The following is a 15,521-nucleotide window of genomic DNA, read 5'->3' on the forward strand; positions in this document are numbered from 1 at the left end:
TAGCTCTGCTGCTTTTCTCATGGACCATTATCATTGGGTGCTAATTTCTGAAGGAGACACATTGTCTTGGTTAGTCGTAGTTTATGTTTTTGAGGTATCTAGGCATTTAGAGTTAGAATATTGGTGACATTTTTTGGTATAGGTTATGGTTTTACATTTTTTCAATGGGTATTTGGGTCCTTTTTAAATGTTACCTCAACTTGTCAAGTTATGAATCAGTTACATGGTATTTGATAATCAGCCTTGGGACCACTCTGTTTTGATGTATAAAAGGGGTTTCAGAAGTAGTCTCAGCCAAGCAAGGTGTAAGTGAGTATAACTTCTGAGTCTGGGAGCAATCCTTTCTTAGGCTTAAAAGATACTCACTATCAGTCTTCAGAAATAAGAAGAGAGTGTTCCAGGTTTTACAGTAAGACTTGAAAACAATAAAAATATAGGATATGTATTTATGTATATATGGATGCCAGCTGACAAGTCAATATTAACTGAGTTACAATGCATAGAACCATAGAAGTTTGGTAGAGTAGGGAACTATTGGAGAGCAGATAGATAAGAATGGTAAGCAGAGTAGATAGTTATGGTTGTGTCTTTGTCTTTGTGTGTGTGTGTGAGTGTTTGTGTTAGGGGAACTTTAACAGGAGGATCAATTGGAAAAGGGGACAAGGGAGGTAATAGGGCAATAGGGCACAGACAGCTAAAATTAACAATAATGTATGGGGTAATATAAAGACCTATTACAATAGAATCTTTGTAAAATATATACATGTATAAAAGGGATATAAATGGAGTCACCACATAATGGAGGAGATAGGGGCTCAACTGGACATCTATTTTCACCAACGGAAACTTCCAGGACAAGGATTGGTTATATCTAATTGAGTTGTTGACCAAGGGCCATCCCTTGGGAACCTCGAAACAACCCAGGCTTTGGCAAGGCCCCATTGCTGATGGCAACAGCTACACAATTCAGAGAACACGGAGAAGTCAAACTGGTGCCTACATAGAGCCTTCACTCTGATGTGCTAACATACTCAGTACAAAGAAGTACTCTGCACGTTACCAAAGGAGAAAGGCAAACACCAGCCTAGTCACAGAGCATGTGATCTACAATGGTGTCTTGCCATCACCATATACTAGGACAATGGTGGCACCATGCTTGTGGGAGTAATCAGCTAATATTTGATTTAAGATCCTCACCATGTGGTAGAATCCATACTCCACTGCTTGGTTGACAAATAATCTGAGACTAGATTGCCCAGGGATGTAGGGTAAAACCAAACACTACTGTAAAAAATATAGCAATAAAATGACTCTCAGACATTCATCTATACTCATGTCATAGATTGGTGACTTGCTCAGCAATCATCTGAGAAGTTTTCTCATTTAGCAGATGTGGACAAGTATTGAAAGCCATAGCTAGACATTACAAATGTCTAGACACCTCAGAATATTTAGCCCTAGATGGTGTGTCTCCATCAAACACCTCCCCTCATGCCTCAGGAAACCCTCTGAAAGAAAGGATCAGAAAGAGTATAAGAGGCAGAGATGATGGAAGACAATAAGGAAACAAGGCTTTCTAACTTAACAGGACCAATTCACATAAGAACCCACAGAGACCAATACAGTATGCATAGAGCCTCTATAGGTCTGTACCCGACTCAGCATGCACAGGGCCTGTACAGGTTTGCACACAAGACAGCATGCACAGGGCCTGTACAGGTCTGCACACAAGACAGCATGCACAGGGCCTGCACTGGTCTGTACCAGACAGGCTCCTAGAACAGAGAGAAATGGACACACACAGCCATCCCTAGCTCAGAAGCAATCTCCAATTGATAACCACTTGCAAATGAAAATTATTTTTCTCCATAGAAGTCTCACTAGGGAAACAAACTACCCTTAAATGTAGGCTGCATACCCAGCAGTAGATGCTCAACAGAAAGCAAACTAAACAGCATCTTGGAAGGTTCCTTGACTCATAATGTCATGCAGGGCTGTTTTTCTCAAATCGTTTTTAAAATTTATTTTATTTCTTATTATTTAATTTCTCTCTCTTTTAAGCCTGAGATCCTTTACATATATATTATTGATTCAAGTTTAGGGTTTTATGGGATTCTTAGTGTACGAATGACTGAATCTGCTTCTTGTACCTTTTCTTAAACTCCTTTCCTTCTGTTTGCTTGTATTGTTCTATTTCAATGTTTCAGTGTTTGTTATAATTTATTTTGTTTAATTATTATCCCTTAGAAACATGTTTGCTTTCTAATGAGGGACAGACAAGGTGTAGATCAGGATGAGAGGGGTATTGGGGAAGAACTGGCAGGAACAGAAGGAGGAGAAGAAGTCATAATCAGGATGTATTATATGAGAAAACAAATCTATTTTCTTTCTTTTCCCTTTTGTTCTTTATTTACTTTTATTTATTTCTTGACAATTGTCTTTTTTCATTTTTTGTACCAATCACAGTTCCCACTCCTTCCCCTCCTCTCATTCCCCTTTCTTCCCTCGACCCAACATTCTACCCACTCTTTTCCATCTCTGATGAAAATTAAAAGATGAATAAATAAAATTTCAGGCCACCAGGCTGCATCTAGCATGTGTTTTTGTGACTGCTACTATTCAGTTGTATTTCAGTAAAGCTGGAATGCTAATGAGCAAGTTAAGCTTCTGGTTCTGATTCCAGCTTCTGAGGTGTATTCTGCATTCAAAAGTCCATGCTAGTTCCTGTTTATCCTGCCTCTCTAGTGAACTGTCTGGCCAGTGGTTTGACTGATTACTTTGAAGGATCAACAAGGTTCTTCTAATTGCTTTTCATCAAAATCTGAATTATTGAAAAATGCAGATGTAAATTTATTTTTTCTTAACACTCTATAAGCTACTTTATTTAAAATAGATTTCCCTTTTGTTTAGCTTAGGTAATTTATATAAACAAATATTAAAAAAGTCATAGATTTGCAGGAAAGATTACCCATAGTGGAAAAGTTTGTGCATTTTACCAAATGGTATTAGTTTAGATATTTTCAAACTTTAAAAGAGCTAATTTTATTTTATTTTATTTTTGCTAGTATCACAATATCAAAGCTGTTCAATTTTTATTTTTATTTTTAAGGACTCATAAGACTTTCAGATTAATACTCAAAAAAGTAGAAGTTCTGGTACAGAGGGAATTATAGACGAAAATTGTCATTTTTAACATTAAAGACATATTGTTAGATGATCCAGGAAAATACAGCTACTCATGAGAATTTGGTTCAAGTATATTAGGAGTTTTATTTGCTCAAAAGAAGCCCTGAGACTGGAATTTTCTATAACAGCATAGACAGAAGCAGGCATGAATGTATCTTCCATAGCCACAGTCATAACCGAAGCTCAGGCCTCCATAGCTCTGGTCCTGCACACCATGGTTATAAATACAGAATCTCACAGAATGCGAGTTAGAGGGTCAGATTCTATAGCTTTAAGTTCACAGTTTTTATATATTTTTATGTATCAAGTGAGTGGTTTATGGGGCATCTCGCTGCAGAACTCACATAACAAATGATGGGCATCGACGCTGTCTACAGCATTCCCTGCACCCAATATGCCAGCACTTTTGTTTTGCGGCAGGATGCATGGATAGATGTGTTGTGCCTCTAATGAGAGACTCTTCTCTTATTTTATTAGCTTACTTCTTCCAGATGCCAAATTAAAGTCAATTCCAGCTTGCAGTAGGTCATATAACCCACAAAGATACCTCTTATTAAACCTCTGTTTTTCCTTATTAATATTCTCTCTGTCTCTCTCTTATTTATGAAACATGAATTCTTGGTAGTACAAACCTAGTTTAAAAAAACCCATAGATGTGGGGAAGGGATGTCTAAGGGTAGGGCCTGTAGAGAACAGTGAGACATTTGAGAGGGTAGGAGGGTACAGTGCTCAGAATTTACTTTATACATACATCAAAAGTCAATTAAGGTTATTCAAAATACAACTTAAAGGATAAAGAATGGCATAAATACTAAAGTGAGCCCATGGTGGTGCATCAATTTGTAATATACTAAATGTCAAGATGTTTGTGTTCATGTGTAGAGATGGATCACTTACTTTAATTTATGTTTCATGCATTCACATACTCACCAGTTTATTTGACATCCACACCCACAGTGGAGACACTGCTGCTTCTATCTACTAACCCTGGATATACAGAAAGAGAAGGATTAATTCTGCTAGAAACCTGAGCTTGAAAAAGATCACAAAAATTCTTAAAACTCTATTGGTAGTACTGATATGGAACTCTGACAAACTTCAGTTTGTTTCTGATATTCTTGACCAATGGAACAATCCCAATAAAGTCATCTGAAAGTCTTAGACAAACCTAAATTTTGAGATACTTTGAAAATTTTCTGATTTTTTTTAAAAAATAGATAGTAAAAGGAAGAAAAATCAAGAAAAGGGTGAGACTTTGTCATCATCTTAGAGACTAAAGAGATGTGACCAACAGGATATGGTGAGATGGCTCAGTCAACTCAATCACTATATGTTACCTAGTGACCTCAACATAGAAGGGAGCACACATACATGAGAGGAGGGAGGAAGACACACATAAATATGTGTACACATATCCTCCCACCCCTATAAGTTAACTAATTAAATAATCAATAAAAATGCGATGAGAAAACAAATATGAACTTGGTACTAGGACAGTAAATAAAGAGCATGAATAGAAAATAAATTGGTATAAAAAGGTCAATTTTAAACCTATTAACAGGGATAATTTCTTTGATTGATAAATGTACACAGTTTTGAATATTAGAGAATGTTCAGTGACATAAATTATTTACTTTTATTATGGAAAATAAGATTGAAGATTAAAAACAGATTGATTTTGGTGGGGAATAAGCAAAATAAATAGTTTAGAGAAAGGTTGAATATTTAGCAGGACACTATCAAAATGAGAAAAACTAAAAGAGAATGTGATTTGCAGAATAACTTCAGAGAATGAAAATTACAATGTGTGCAGTAGAAGGAAAACCCAGTTGAAAGATATTTCAGATGTGAATTCAGCACTCCAGAGTCAGTGGATGATGAAGATGGTCTGCTCTCTGACTTTAGATGGAATGTTATCTGACTTTGGTAAGAACAAAGTTTTGTTGATTCATGTTAAAGATAACAGTTTGAATAGAGTAATACGAATTAAGATTGCCAAATATGAGCAGAAAAGTATAGAATTGTCAGGACACTGCCATGCATGAACTTCTGACAATCACCTTGAGGGCTTTTAAGACCATGATTTAGATTCCTTTCTTTTGATTATGGATGTTCATGAGGATTTGGCATTTTTATACAACCACATAATCCTCATGCAAAAAAGGTGTTTTTTCAGCCATCTTATTTAGTGCAAAGTTCTCAAAAGTTGGATCAAAATGAAAAACAATTTAACGTGTTCAAAGATTAATTTTCAGAAGTAAATGTTAAATGTAAATTCCAACAGATTTGTTAACAAGATCATTTAACAATAACACAACAGTCTATTAATATACCTGCTCAGGAAATGCACAAACACCCAGGCTTTTAGTTATTTTTAAATTGTTTGATGCAATACATTTTTAGCAAATTTAAGAGGTGTTCTAAGAACTAAACTATTCAGGAAAGGGTCTCCTGGGCCCGTGCATTCAAGGTTACTTCACATATTCTCTTCTATCAAGCTTCAGTATCACTGGATTTATGTTGAGGTCTTGCTCCACTTGGACTTGAGCTTTGTGCAGGGTAATAGATACAGATCTATTTGCATTCTTTTATGTTTTATCAGTTACAGTAGCATTATTTGCTGAAGATGATTTCTTTGTTTCTATTGTATAATTTTGGCTTCTTTTTCAAAAAGAAGTGTTCATAGGTGTGTGGACTTATTGCAGGCTCTTCAGTTACATTTCTTTTATACAAATATCTATTTTATGCCAATACCAAGCTGTTTGTATTATTTTAGAGATCCTGGTAGCACAGGAAGTAAGATCAACAATTAATAAATGGGGCCTTCTGAAACTAAAAAGTTTCTGCAAGGAAAAAAGACAATGTATATATGACAATATGACATGCTACATAGTGGGAAAAGATTCTCACCAACCCCACAACAGGCAGAGGAATGATTCTCAAAATATATAAAGAACTTGAGAAGCTAAACATCAAAATACCAAATGATCTGATTAAAAATGGGATACAGTATAGTGAAGAGCTGAGGGCAGGTCTGCTTTTCATCCCACCTGGCTCCTGCACAGCTAGCTTAGCCCCGGAAATAACAACACACAAATTGTATTCATTTAAACACTGCCTGGCCCATTATCTCTAGAGAATTAGTTACTGACTAACTCTCACATCTTGATTAACCCATTTCTAATAATCTGTGTAGCACCACGAGGTGGTGGCTTACTGGAAAAGATTCAGCATGTCTGACCTGGTGGCTGACTCCATGGCGTCTGCCTCACTGCCTTCTTCCCAGCATTCTGTTCTGTTTACCCCACCTACCTAATTTTCTGTCCTATCAAAGGGCCAAAGCAGTTTCTTTATTAACCAATGAAAGTAACACATTGACCCTCCTCCGTCAATACAGATCTAAACAGAGAATTTTCAACAGAAGAAATTTAAATGTCTGAAAGACATTTAAGGAATTTCTCAATATCTTAGTCATTGGGGAAGCGCAAATCAAAAGGATTCTGAGACACCATCTTATGCTCGATGACAGCTTATGTTGGAAAGGATGTGGCATTAGGGGAATACTCCTTCACTGCTGGTGGGAGGGTGACTTTACACAGCTACTTCGAAAATTATTATGGCAGTTTCCTAAAAAACTGAGAATCAATCTACCTCAAGATGCAGTTATACCAATTTTAGACATATATTCAAAGCATGCACAATCATACCACAAGGATACTTGCTCAACTATGTTCATAGCAGCATTATTCCTAATAGCCAGAATCTGGAAACAGCCTAAGAATGGACTCTCAAACAAAGAATGTATAAGGAAAATGTGGTACGCTTACTCAATGGAGTATTGCTCAGTGCCAAAAACAAAAATGACATTTGAAATTTGTAGGCAAATGAATGGAACTAGAAAAAAAACATCCTGAGTGAGGTAACCCAGACCCAGAAAGACAAATATGGTATGTACGGTATGTATTCACTCATAAAGGATATTAGATGCAAAGCAAAGGATAACCAAGATACAATCCACAAAACCAGAGGAGCTAGGTAAAAAGGGAAACCCTAAGAGGAACACACATAGAGAGCCCCAGGAAGGAACATAGTTAAGATTTCCTGGGTAAACTAAGAAGGGGAGGGATAAGTAGGGTTGGGGAATAGTAACATGAGGGATCAAGAAGACTCAGTTTGGGGAGGAAAAGAGGGGGAAGCAATGAAAGAGACATCTTGATGGAGGGAACCATTATGGGGTTAGGGAGAAACCTGGTGTTAGAGAAATTATCAGTAGCAATAGTCGTGAGGGTGTCTGAAAGGGCTTTCCTCTTTGATCAGATTAGTGACTACCCTGATTGTCATCATAGAACCTACTTCTAGTAACTGATGGAAGTAGACGCAGTAATTCACAGCCAACACTGGGCTGAGCTTGTGGAGTTCAGTTGAAGAGAAGGAGGAGTGATAAACGAAGATGATTTCTATTTCAGATATCTCAATAAGCAGAGAGCAAGATGTAACATATCCATCACATAAAAATGTACCGACCAAGAAACACATAAAAATAACATTCCAAACATGCAATGGATGAATTAATAGACTAATATGTTTATTTAGACATTAACATATTTCGTTTTTAATTCCATTCATTTGAGTCACTTGGAATGTACACTAGGACAGACAAATTAGATCATTAAAAAATCCATGTCCACATTCTAATGATTGCCAAGAAAGCTGATTAAAATACAGGGCATGGTTAACACCTGAACCCTCTTAATTGCATTGTAAACTATCTCTAAATTCCAGTCTCTGAACTGTACCTCAGGATTTCCGAGAGGACACATTAAAATAGTAATTACTGTGAACTATTATTGGGGTGTCAGAAATAAGACTACAATATCAAAAATCAGTGTGAATGGCCATACAATACTGCCTCCTCACATACATTTAATGAATATTTATTAATATTTAAGTAAATTGTTGTTAATAAATAGTAAGAAATAAAAATAATTTGAGGAAAATAGAGAAATGGGGCTTTATTATGCAAGTTTTCCTTTAATCTTTAGGAGGAGACTCCATTTAGTTGAGATATGGGTCTATTGTATTTTAATTAATTGGATTATTATTAATTCTGTGAATATCAAACATAGACCCGCTTTCATATACATAGCTTAGGAGTATAGCTCTGGAAGAAGATATTTCATACAGATCAAGAAAAGAAATATCATAATACAAAAGAAATGCCACTTCACTGAAATACTTTAGATAAAAATTGATCAGGGGGACAAAATGAGACAGCAATTAAAACAAGTATAATTTTGTTATATAAAGGATAGTTATTGAAGAATAAAAATGTCTAGTTTGAGGAAGGCTTAGGTGAGTCTATGTGTCTCCTCTCAATAAGACCTTAGCTGAAACAGTGGAGTTAAAATTCACTGTTCTACAATACCATCCTGTTTTGAAATTCTCAGTTCACTGACAGAGATTCATGGTCTTTGCAAATATCTTTCAGGGAACATGGTGGGAGAGGGTGTGCTGTTATCCAAATATGAACTAGCCCCTGCACTCATGAGTTCACAGGAGCCTCCTTTATTTGCACAGGACCTGTAGATGGTTGGGGCTATCAACATTGCTCATAGATGGCAGAAGGTCTCGAAGAAACCATAACTATGGTGTCACTTGACTTGGTTAAGCTCCCTGGGTCATAAAGCAAAAAGGCATGAAGGAGAGAAGGAAAATTGTTCAGAGAACCACAGGTCTTGCTGCGGGTGAACATGGGTTGTTGAGAGTAGGAGCAGAATACCTTATATGCGTGCACCAATCTGTCAGAGAACAACTAATTAAGGAACAAAGGGAATCAGCTTTTAGATTCTTTGAAACAAGTAATAATTTGTTTCTATTTCATTAATATCCAGGCTGATTTTAGATTGCTAGAGTTTTGTCTGCTGTCAATTTTGCTTATTACATAATACTCAGATAATGTACATTGGATGATTTCAATTTTTCTGTATTTGGTAAGGTGGTCTTTGTGTCCCAGATTATGGTCTACTTTAGAGATGCTTCTATGTGCTGTTTAGTACTATGTATATTCTTTGGCATTTGGATGGAGTATTTTGTAGAAATGTTAGCCATTAAATGTAAAGGTATTTTGATTACTTTTCTATTTATTTTGTGTTCACATTACCTATTTATTTAAGAAAGAAGGGAGTTGAAATCAATTACTATTTTATTTGTGTTATAATTAGAATGAAGTGCCCTTATTTGTATCTCCTGATGATAGTTTCAAGTTTCTTGTGTCAGATTTGGGATGACAGCACCTGTTTGCGTTCTGACCTCATTAGCCTAGAGTACTTTTCTTCACTCGTTCACTTCGAGGTTCTATTTATCTTCAAGCTAAAATGAGCTTCTTGTAGACGGCTAATAGATGGATTTTTGTTTCTTCATCCATGTAGCTAACCAATCTCTTTTAACTGGAGAATTAAGGCCATCATTATTTAGAATTATTATCAAGAAGTGTGTGGATAGATTGTAGTCATTTTATTTACTGCTGGTTTGTTTTCTAAGTTGTGGTTTGCTTTTAAATAAATTATAGTTTCATTTGTTATCTTTGTACAGTCATTTGGCTGCTATTATTTCTCTTTCAGTTTATTAGTTCTAGTATTCTGTTTAGTACACAATGGTCATATCAATAAACATGTGAATACTGATGGAGAATTTTGTGGATTCTCATGTCTAGGCAAAAATCTATAGGCGAATAATGACTGATGGGAAAAGGAGAAGTCTCCTCACTGGTTTTCCAATTCAGAGTTGTGAGTCTTGAAACCACATATATACAAACAACAAACACAGATCATCAGGTTCAATTTATATATATATATATATATATATATATATATATATATATATATTCAAAGAATAAAAGGTTTTTAACTTGAGAGTTGGGAGCAATTTGAGGGAGGTTAAATGGGAAGGACTGGAAGGAGTAAAGGGTTGTGATTCAAACATTAAAATTAATAGTGAATGGTTATCACGAAAAAAAATCAAAGACCAAATAGCAAACTTCTTTATGATGTTGATACATCATCACAGCTGAAAATCAAGAAAATAATTAGATTAGTCATAAAATTAACCAAACGACATGAACACATGGTAGGTTCCACCCACACTGAGAGCATATAAAAGGCCCTGCCTGGAGGCAGAACCATACAGACTCAACTCAACTACACTTGTTCTCTACCAAGACCAACCTCAAGAACCAGCACCATGTGTGGCTACTACGGAAACTACTATGGAGGCAGAGGCTATGGCTGCTGTGGCTATGGAGGCCTGGGCTATGGCTATGGAGGCCTGGGCTATGGCTATGGAGGTCTGGGCTGTGGCTATGGCTCCTACAGTGGCTGTGGCTACCGTGGACTGGGCTGTGGCTATGGCTGTGGCTATGGCTATGGCTCACGCTCTCTCTGTGGCTGTGGCTATGGATACGGCTCTGGCTACGGATCTGGATTTGGTGGCTACTATTGAAGACACCACGGCAGACTCTAACTTGCTCCAGTTGTAACTTTAAGACTCCCAGTTCTGAACCCCACATGCTCTGAGCCTCTTCTCTGAAGATGACACTGCCAAGAAGTCTACATGATACGCTGTGACTTACACAGAGCATGCATCCTCCCTGGATGTAGCTCATAAAGGGAGGGAATGAGATTTACCTGACCTCTGTTACTTCTATGGTTCTCACAGTGATGTCATCAGACCAAACGCCTTGGTGGCTTTTATTCTTGTCCTCATTTGTCTCTTCTCTAATAAACATCATTAATATAAAATTAATCCTAGTTTTTATGTCATTTTTTAGTGTCAAAAATGCCTTATTGAAGTGTTTGGTTTTAGCATCCATGAAAGACAATGATTATTTTCTTAGATATTATTTACATGTACTATTTCTAGGACAATTTCCATACTATGTCCAGATTAGTTATGAAAATGCGTTTATGGAAACCTCAACTTACCCTTCCATTAATGAGGAAATATTTGTAATTCTATATAACTCTAAAATATAGGCACTTTATGTATAAATTATTTAAAATAATAATTTCCAAAATATTCACATACCTCTTATCTCAAAATCAACTATTGCTTTCTCGTCTTCATTTCTAAATTATGAAAAGGTTTGTCGTCTAAGAATACCTTATAATATAATTACATACACAATCACACATACCATGTCACCTTTAGTTTGTGTGAGCCATGCCCACAATGCAGAACAGGAGCTCACACTGTTGACTTTAAAGGTGCAGAGGAATATGGAAAAACCTTTTGGAGCAAAATATAGGGTGTAGAGGTGCCATTGCTGAATTTTTAAGGTAGCCATCAATCTATGGATATGTCAGGTGGTCATTTGGAGATGCATATTTACAGATAAGAATGGGAAATGTGATGTCAGATTAATGGAAGAAAATTACATAACTAACCAAAGGGAGGTGATGTGGTAATTCTAAAAACACTTACCTAGTGGTAGTTTAGATGCAATAAGCTCATAAGCTCATAGAGAGTGTCACTATTACAGATGTGGTTTTGTTGGGGTAGGTACGGCCTTGTTGAAGAAAGTATGCCTCTGTGGTGGCAGGATTTGAGGTATTCTCTATGCTCAAGCCATACCCAGTGTCTCATACTATAGTCTGTTGTCTTCGGGTCTAGATGTATGACTCTCATTCCCTTCTCTAGCACCTTGTCTGCCTACACACTATCATGTTGCATAATGATGATTATGGACTAAACCTCTGAAAATGTGAGCCACCACAATTAAATGGTTTTTTTTTCTTTGTAAAGAGGGTTCCTGAACTGGCCTCTCCCTCTAATCAGATTGATGATTACCTTAATTTTCACTACAGAATCTTCATCCAGCAACTGGTGGAAGCAGACACAGAGATCCCCAGCTAGATACTAGACTGAGCTTCCAGAGTCCAAGCGACAGAGGAGCAATAACATGAGCAAAAAGGTCATGAACATAGTGGGGATCCTTACAGAAACAGTTGATCTGAGCTAGTGAGAACTCACTGACTCTGAACTGATACTGGGGGAACCTACCTAGGACCAAACTAGGCCTTCTGAATGTGGGTGACAGTTGTGTGGCTTGGAAAGTCTGTGGGGTCACTGACAGTGGAACCAGGATTTATCTCTAGTGCTTGAGCTGGCATTTTGGAGCCCATACTCTTTGGAGCGATACCTTGCTCACCCTAGATATAGGGGAAGAGCCTCAGTCCTGCCTCAAAGTGATGTGTCCGATTTTGTTAACTCCTCATGGGAAGCCTTACCAACTCTGAGAAGTGGATTGGGGGCTGGGTAGGGGGAATGTGTGTGGGGGGGAACAAGAGGAGGGAAAGAAGTGGAAACTTGGATGTATATGTAAAATGATAAAAGATTGCTTAAAAATAAATTAAAAAACGAATCAAACTCAATGTGTACTCTATGTTCAAATTAGTCTATGTCATAAAAATCTGTATCTCTGTAAAAGCAAAAGGTTGCCATGGGTTATGTCTCTTCACAGCAATTAGGAACCCAAACTAAGACATTCACCATCACAACTGAGAACAAGAGATGAAGAAAAAAGGATAAGAGTGATACTGAACAAATGAACAGGAGCAGTAGGTAAAACAATATTAAAATTAAAGCAAATGTGTGAAGCTGGGAAAAGAGGCATGGTAGGTAGCCTTTCAGCACTAGAAGAAGAGAGTGGTAAATCTGAATGCCCAAAGCTCAAAAATAGAGAGAACTTAGACTTAACATTTATTCAGACAGTAGTCTCTATGATCCCAGTACTGGAAATTTCAGGAGAATATATAGCAATCAAAATAAAAACATAATATACTGGAATAGACAGAGAATAAAACACATGAAATTGTGTGAAAATACTAGATAAAAGGAAACTAAGGTTTGTGGGGAGGATTCAAAAGACCAAGTGAAGATATTTTGTTCCTTTAAAAAAATTATTATCAACAACTATACTTAAGAACACAATACAGCCTGAAAAACCCTGGTTGAAAAAAATGGGTGAAATCCCATTGAGTGAATATTTCATCTCTTTGGATAGGAAGAGAAACTCAATTTTTTAAAATAAAGAGATTAATTTGAGAAAATTTTTGTGAAGATAAAATTTAGTAAAATTTTCTATTAGAAACATAGTTCCTAGAAGGGATTAATCCATTACAATAATACAATTACAATATGCTATTCCATTACAATAAAAATTTAAAACTAATTCAGTGAAATGTTTAAAAGTGTCTTGGATTAGGGAAAGATCAAAAACCATGCAATTTAAATAATTTTTCCTGAAAATATGTTCTAAGCTTATTATTGGTTGTCTATACTGTGATAAATCAGGTTACTATGTGCATTCTGAACAATACATAATGTAATGCTATTTAAATCAAAATTCTCAAACCTAATTTTGAGATTATCATGATAACTATCATGATAATTCTGATAAAATTTCAATAATTGTTGTAAAATTAGTCTGCCAACACCCATTAATGGAGAGAACATTCAAAAGCACAGATTCATTTGAAATTCATGGCATGTAACCTGAAATTCTTGCACTCAGCATGTGGTAGTGGTATAATTACATGTCTAAGACCAGCGTGGACTACATAACAAGACCATCATCATACATACATTCATGCACCCATGCATATTCCATGTACAACCACACACATGCACACTCCCACACACAAACAAGCAAATAAATAAATAAATGTGTTTGATTTGAACAACAATATTAAAATGCTCTTTTCTATAGTAACAAGGGTAGATATGCTGGAGATGTCACTTCTGACCCAGTCCCTCATACAATAAAAGCACGCCATCCCGCTGAAATATAAAACTTACCTTGTTTTGTGTAACTCCATTAGGAGAATTTATTATCACACAAACTGAATGGGGCAGGACCAATTGTAAAACTCAGAGATCAACATTTGCAGTCAGATATTGATAAGGCAAGAATGCTTTAACTAATTTGATCAATGTAAATCTATGATGGTAACTATAAATCATTGTATAGTACCTTACATGAATTATCATTGTAATAGTCACTAAAGTATTGACTAATCACCATGATCTTATTTGTAAAATTAAGTGGAGAAATAAGATCCCATGCAACAAATAAAATTCTTTGTTTTATAGAAATTAAGTCCAAATGGGGTTATTCTCAGCTATATAACAATAGAACAATCTATTTAGCTCATAGTTGATTTTCTGAAATACTTATTAGTTGGATTGCTATTACCTTCAAGGGGATAGAAATATGTTTGATTTCAGAAAACGAAAAAAATTGAAACCTGGAGCAGAAAATGAAATTTCAATGTGAGTGAAGAAGAATTGATTCAAAGAGGAGGTATGATTTTTGTGGAATGGAGATACAAAGCAATGATATTTTGACCAGGGAAGGGTTGCCTCTGCCTATAGCATCATCATCAAAGGTTAGAATGGAAGCTGCATTTGTTTCAGAATTGTCTAGCTATGAGAGTATGGGATGTGTGCTGCTTCACTGAAACCCTAAACTAGATAAGGAATGCTCACATGAGATAGCAAGCCAAGCAAGCTTCCTTAATGACTGTGAAGTATTTTCATGGTTGAAAAACAACAAAATAATTAGATTAGTCATAAAATTAGTCAATAGCATGGGTCATGGTGGGCTCCACCCAGACTGAAAACATATAAAAGGCCCTCTTCAGGGAGAAGTATCCAGACACAAGTCACCTACACTCCTTCTCTACCAAGACCAACCTCAAGAACCAGCACCATGTGTGGCTACTACGGAAACTACTATGGAGGCAGAGGCTATGGCTGCTGTGGCTATGGAGGCCTGGGCTATGGCTATGGAGGCCTCGGCTATGGCTATGGAGGTCTGGGCTGTGGATATGGCTCCTACAGTGGCTGTGGCTACCGTGGACTGGGCTGTGGCTATGGCTGTGGCTATGGTTATGGCTCACGCTCTCTCTGCGGCTGTGGCTATGGATATGGCTCTGGCTATGGATCTGGATTTGGCTACTACTACTGAAGACACCACGGCAGACTCTAAACCTTCTCCAACTGTGATGCCAGGATTAGGCCGTTCTGAACCTAATATAGTCTTAAGCTCTTGCTTAGATGGTGAGGATCTACCTCACAGGTTTCTGATACAATTTTACTGAAGTCTTGCCTTCTGCTTCCTTCTGGATCTTATACCTTCAATTCATTCTTTTAAGAATTTCTTGTAACAAGAGGAAGAATGTGAAATTCATGCTCTGGGTACCTAAGTTTTCATCACTGGGATGATTTGCCACATATACTACTAGCTTTTAATCAAGAAGGTTTTCTTTTTCCAATAA

General features: G+C 36.6%; 2 protein-coding genes across 2 annotated transcripts; both read left to right on the forward strand.

Annotated features, from left to right (window-relative positions):
- The first annotated feature begins 10,383 nt into the window (after positions 1–10,383).
- Positions 10,384–10,986, forward strand: LOC146895715 (keratin-associated protein 6-1-like). The gene has a single exon (XM_085678220.2). It carries the CDS (start codon positions 10,426–10,428, stop codon positions 10,681–10,683), a length of 258 nt encoding a protein of 85 aa, XP_085534346.1. The 5' UTR covers positions 10,384–10,425; the 3' UTR covers positions 10,684–10,986.
- Positions 10,987–14,943: 3,957 nt separating this feature from the next.
- Positions 14,944–15,521, forward strand: LOC146895714 (keratin-associated protein 6-1-like). The gene has a single exon (XM_085678211.2). It carries the CDS (start codon positions 14,954–14,956, stop codon positions 15,209–15,211), a length of 258 nt encoding a protein of 85 aa, XP_085534337.2. The 5' UTR covers positions 14,944–14,953; the 3' UTR covers positions 15,212–15,521.

The sequence above is a fragment of the Myodes glareolus genome, chromosome 2 (assembly GCF_982192425.1).
Source record: "Myodes glareolus chromosome 2, mMyoGla1.1, whole genome shotgun sequence".
In the NCBI taxonomy this organism is placed as follows: Eukaryota; Metazoa; Chordata; class Mammalia; order Rodentia; family Cricetidae; genus Myodes; species Myodes glareolus.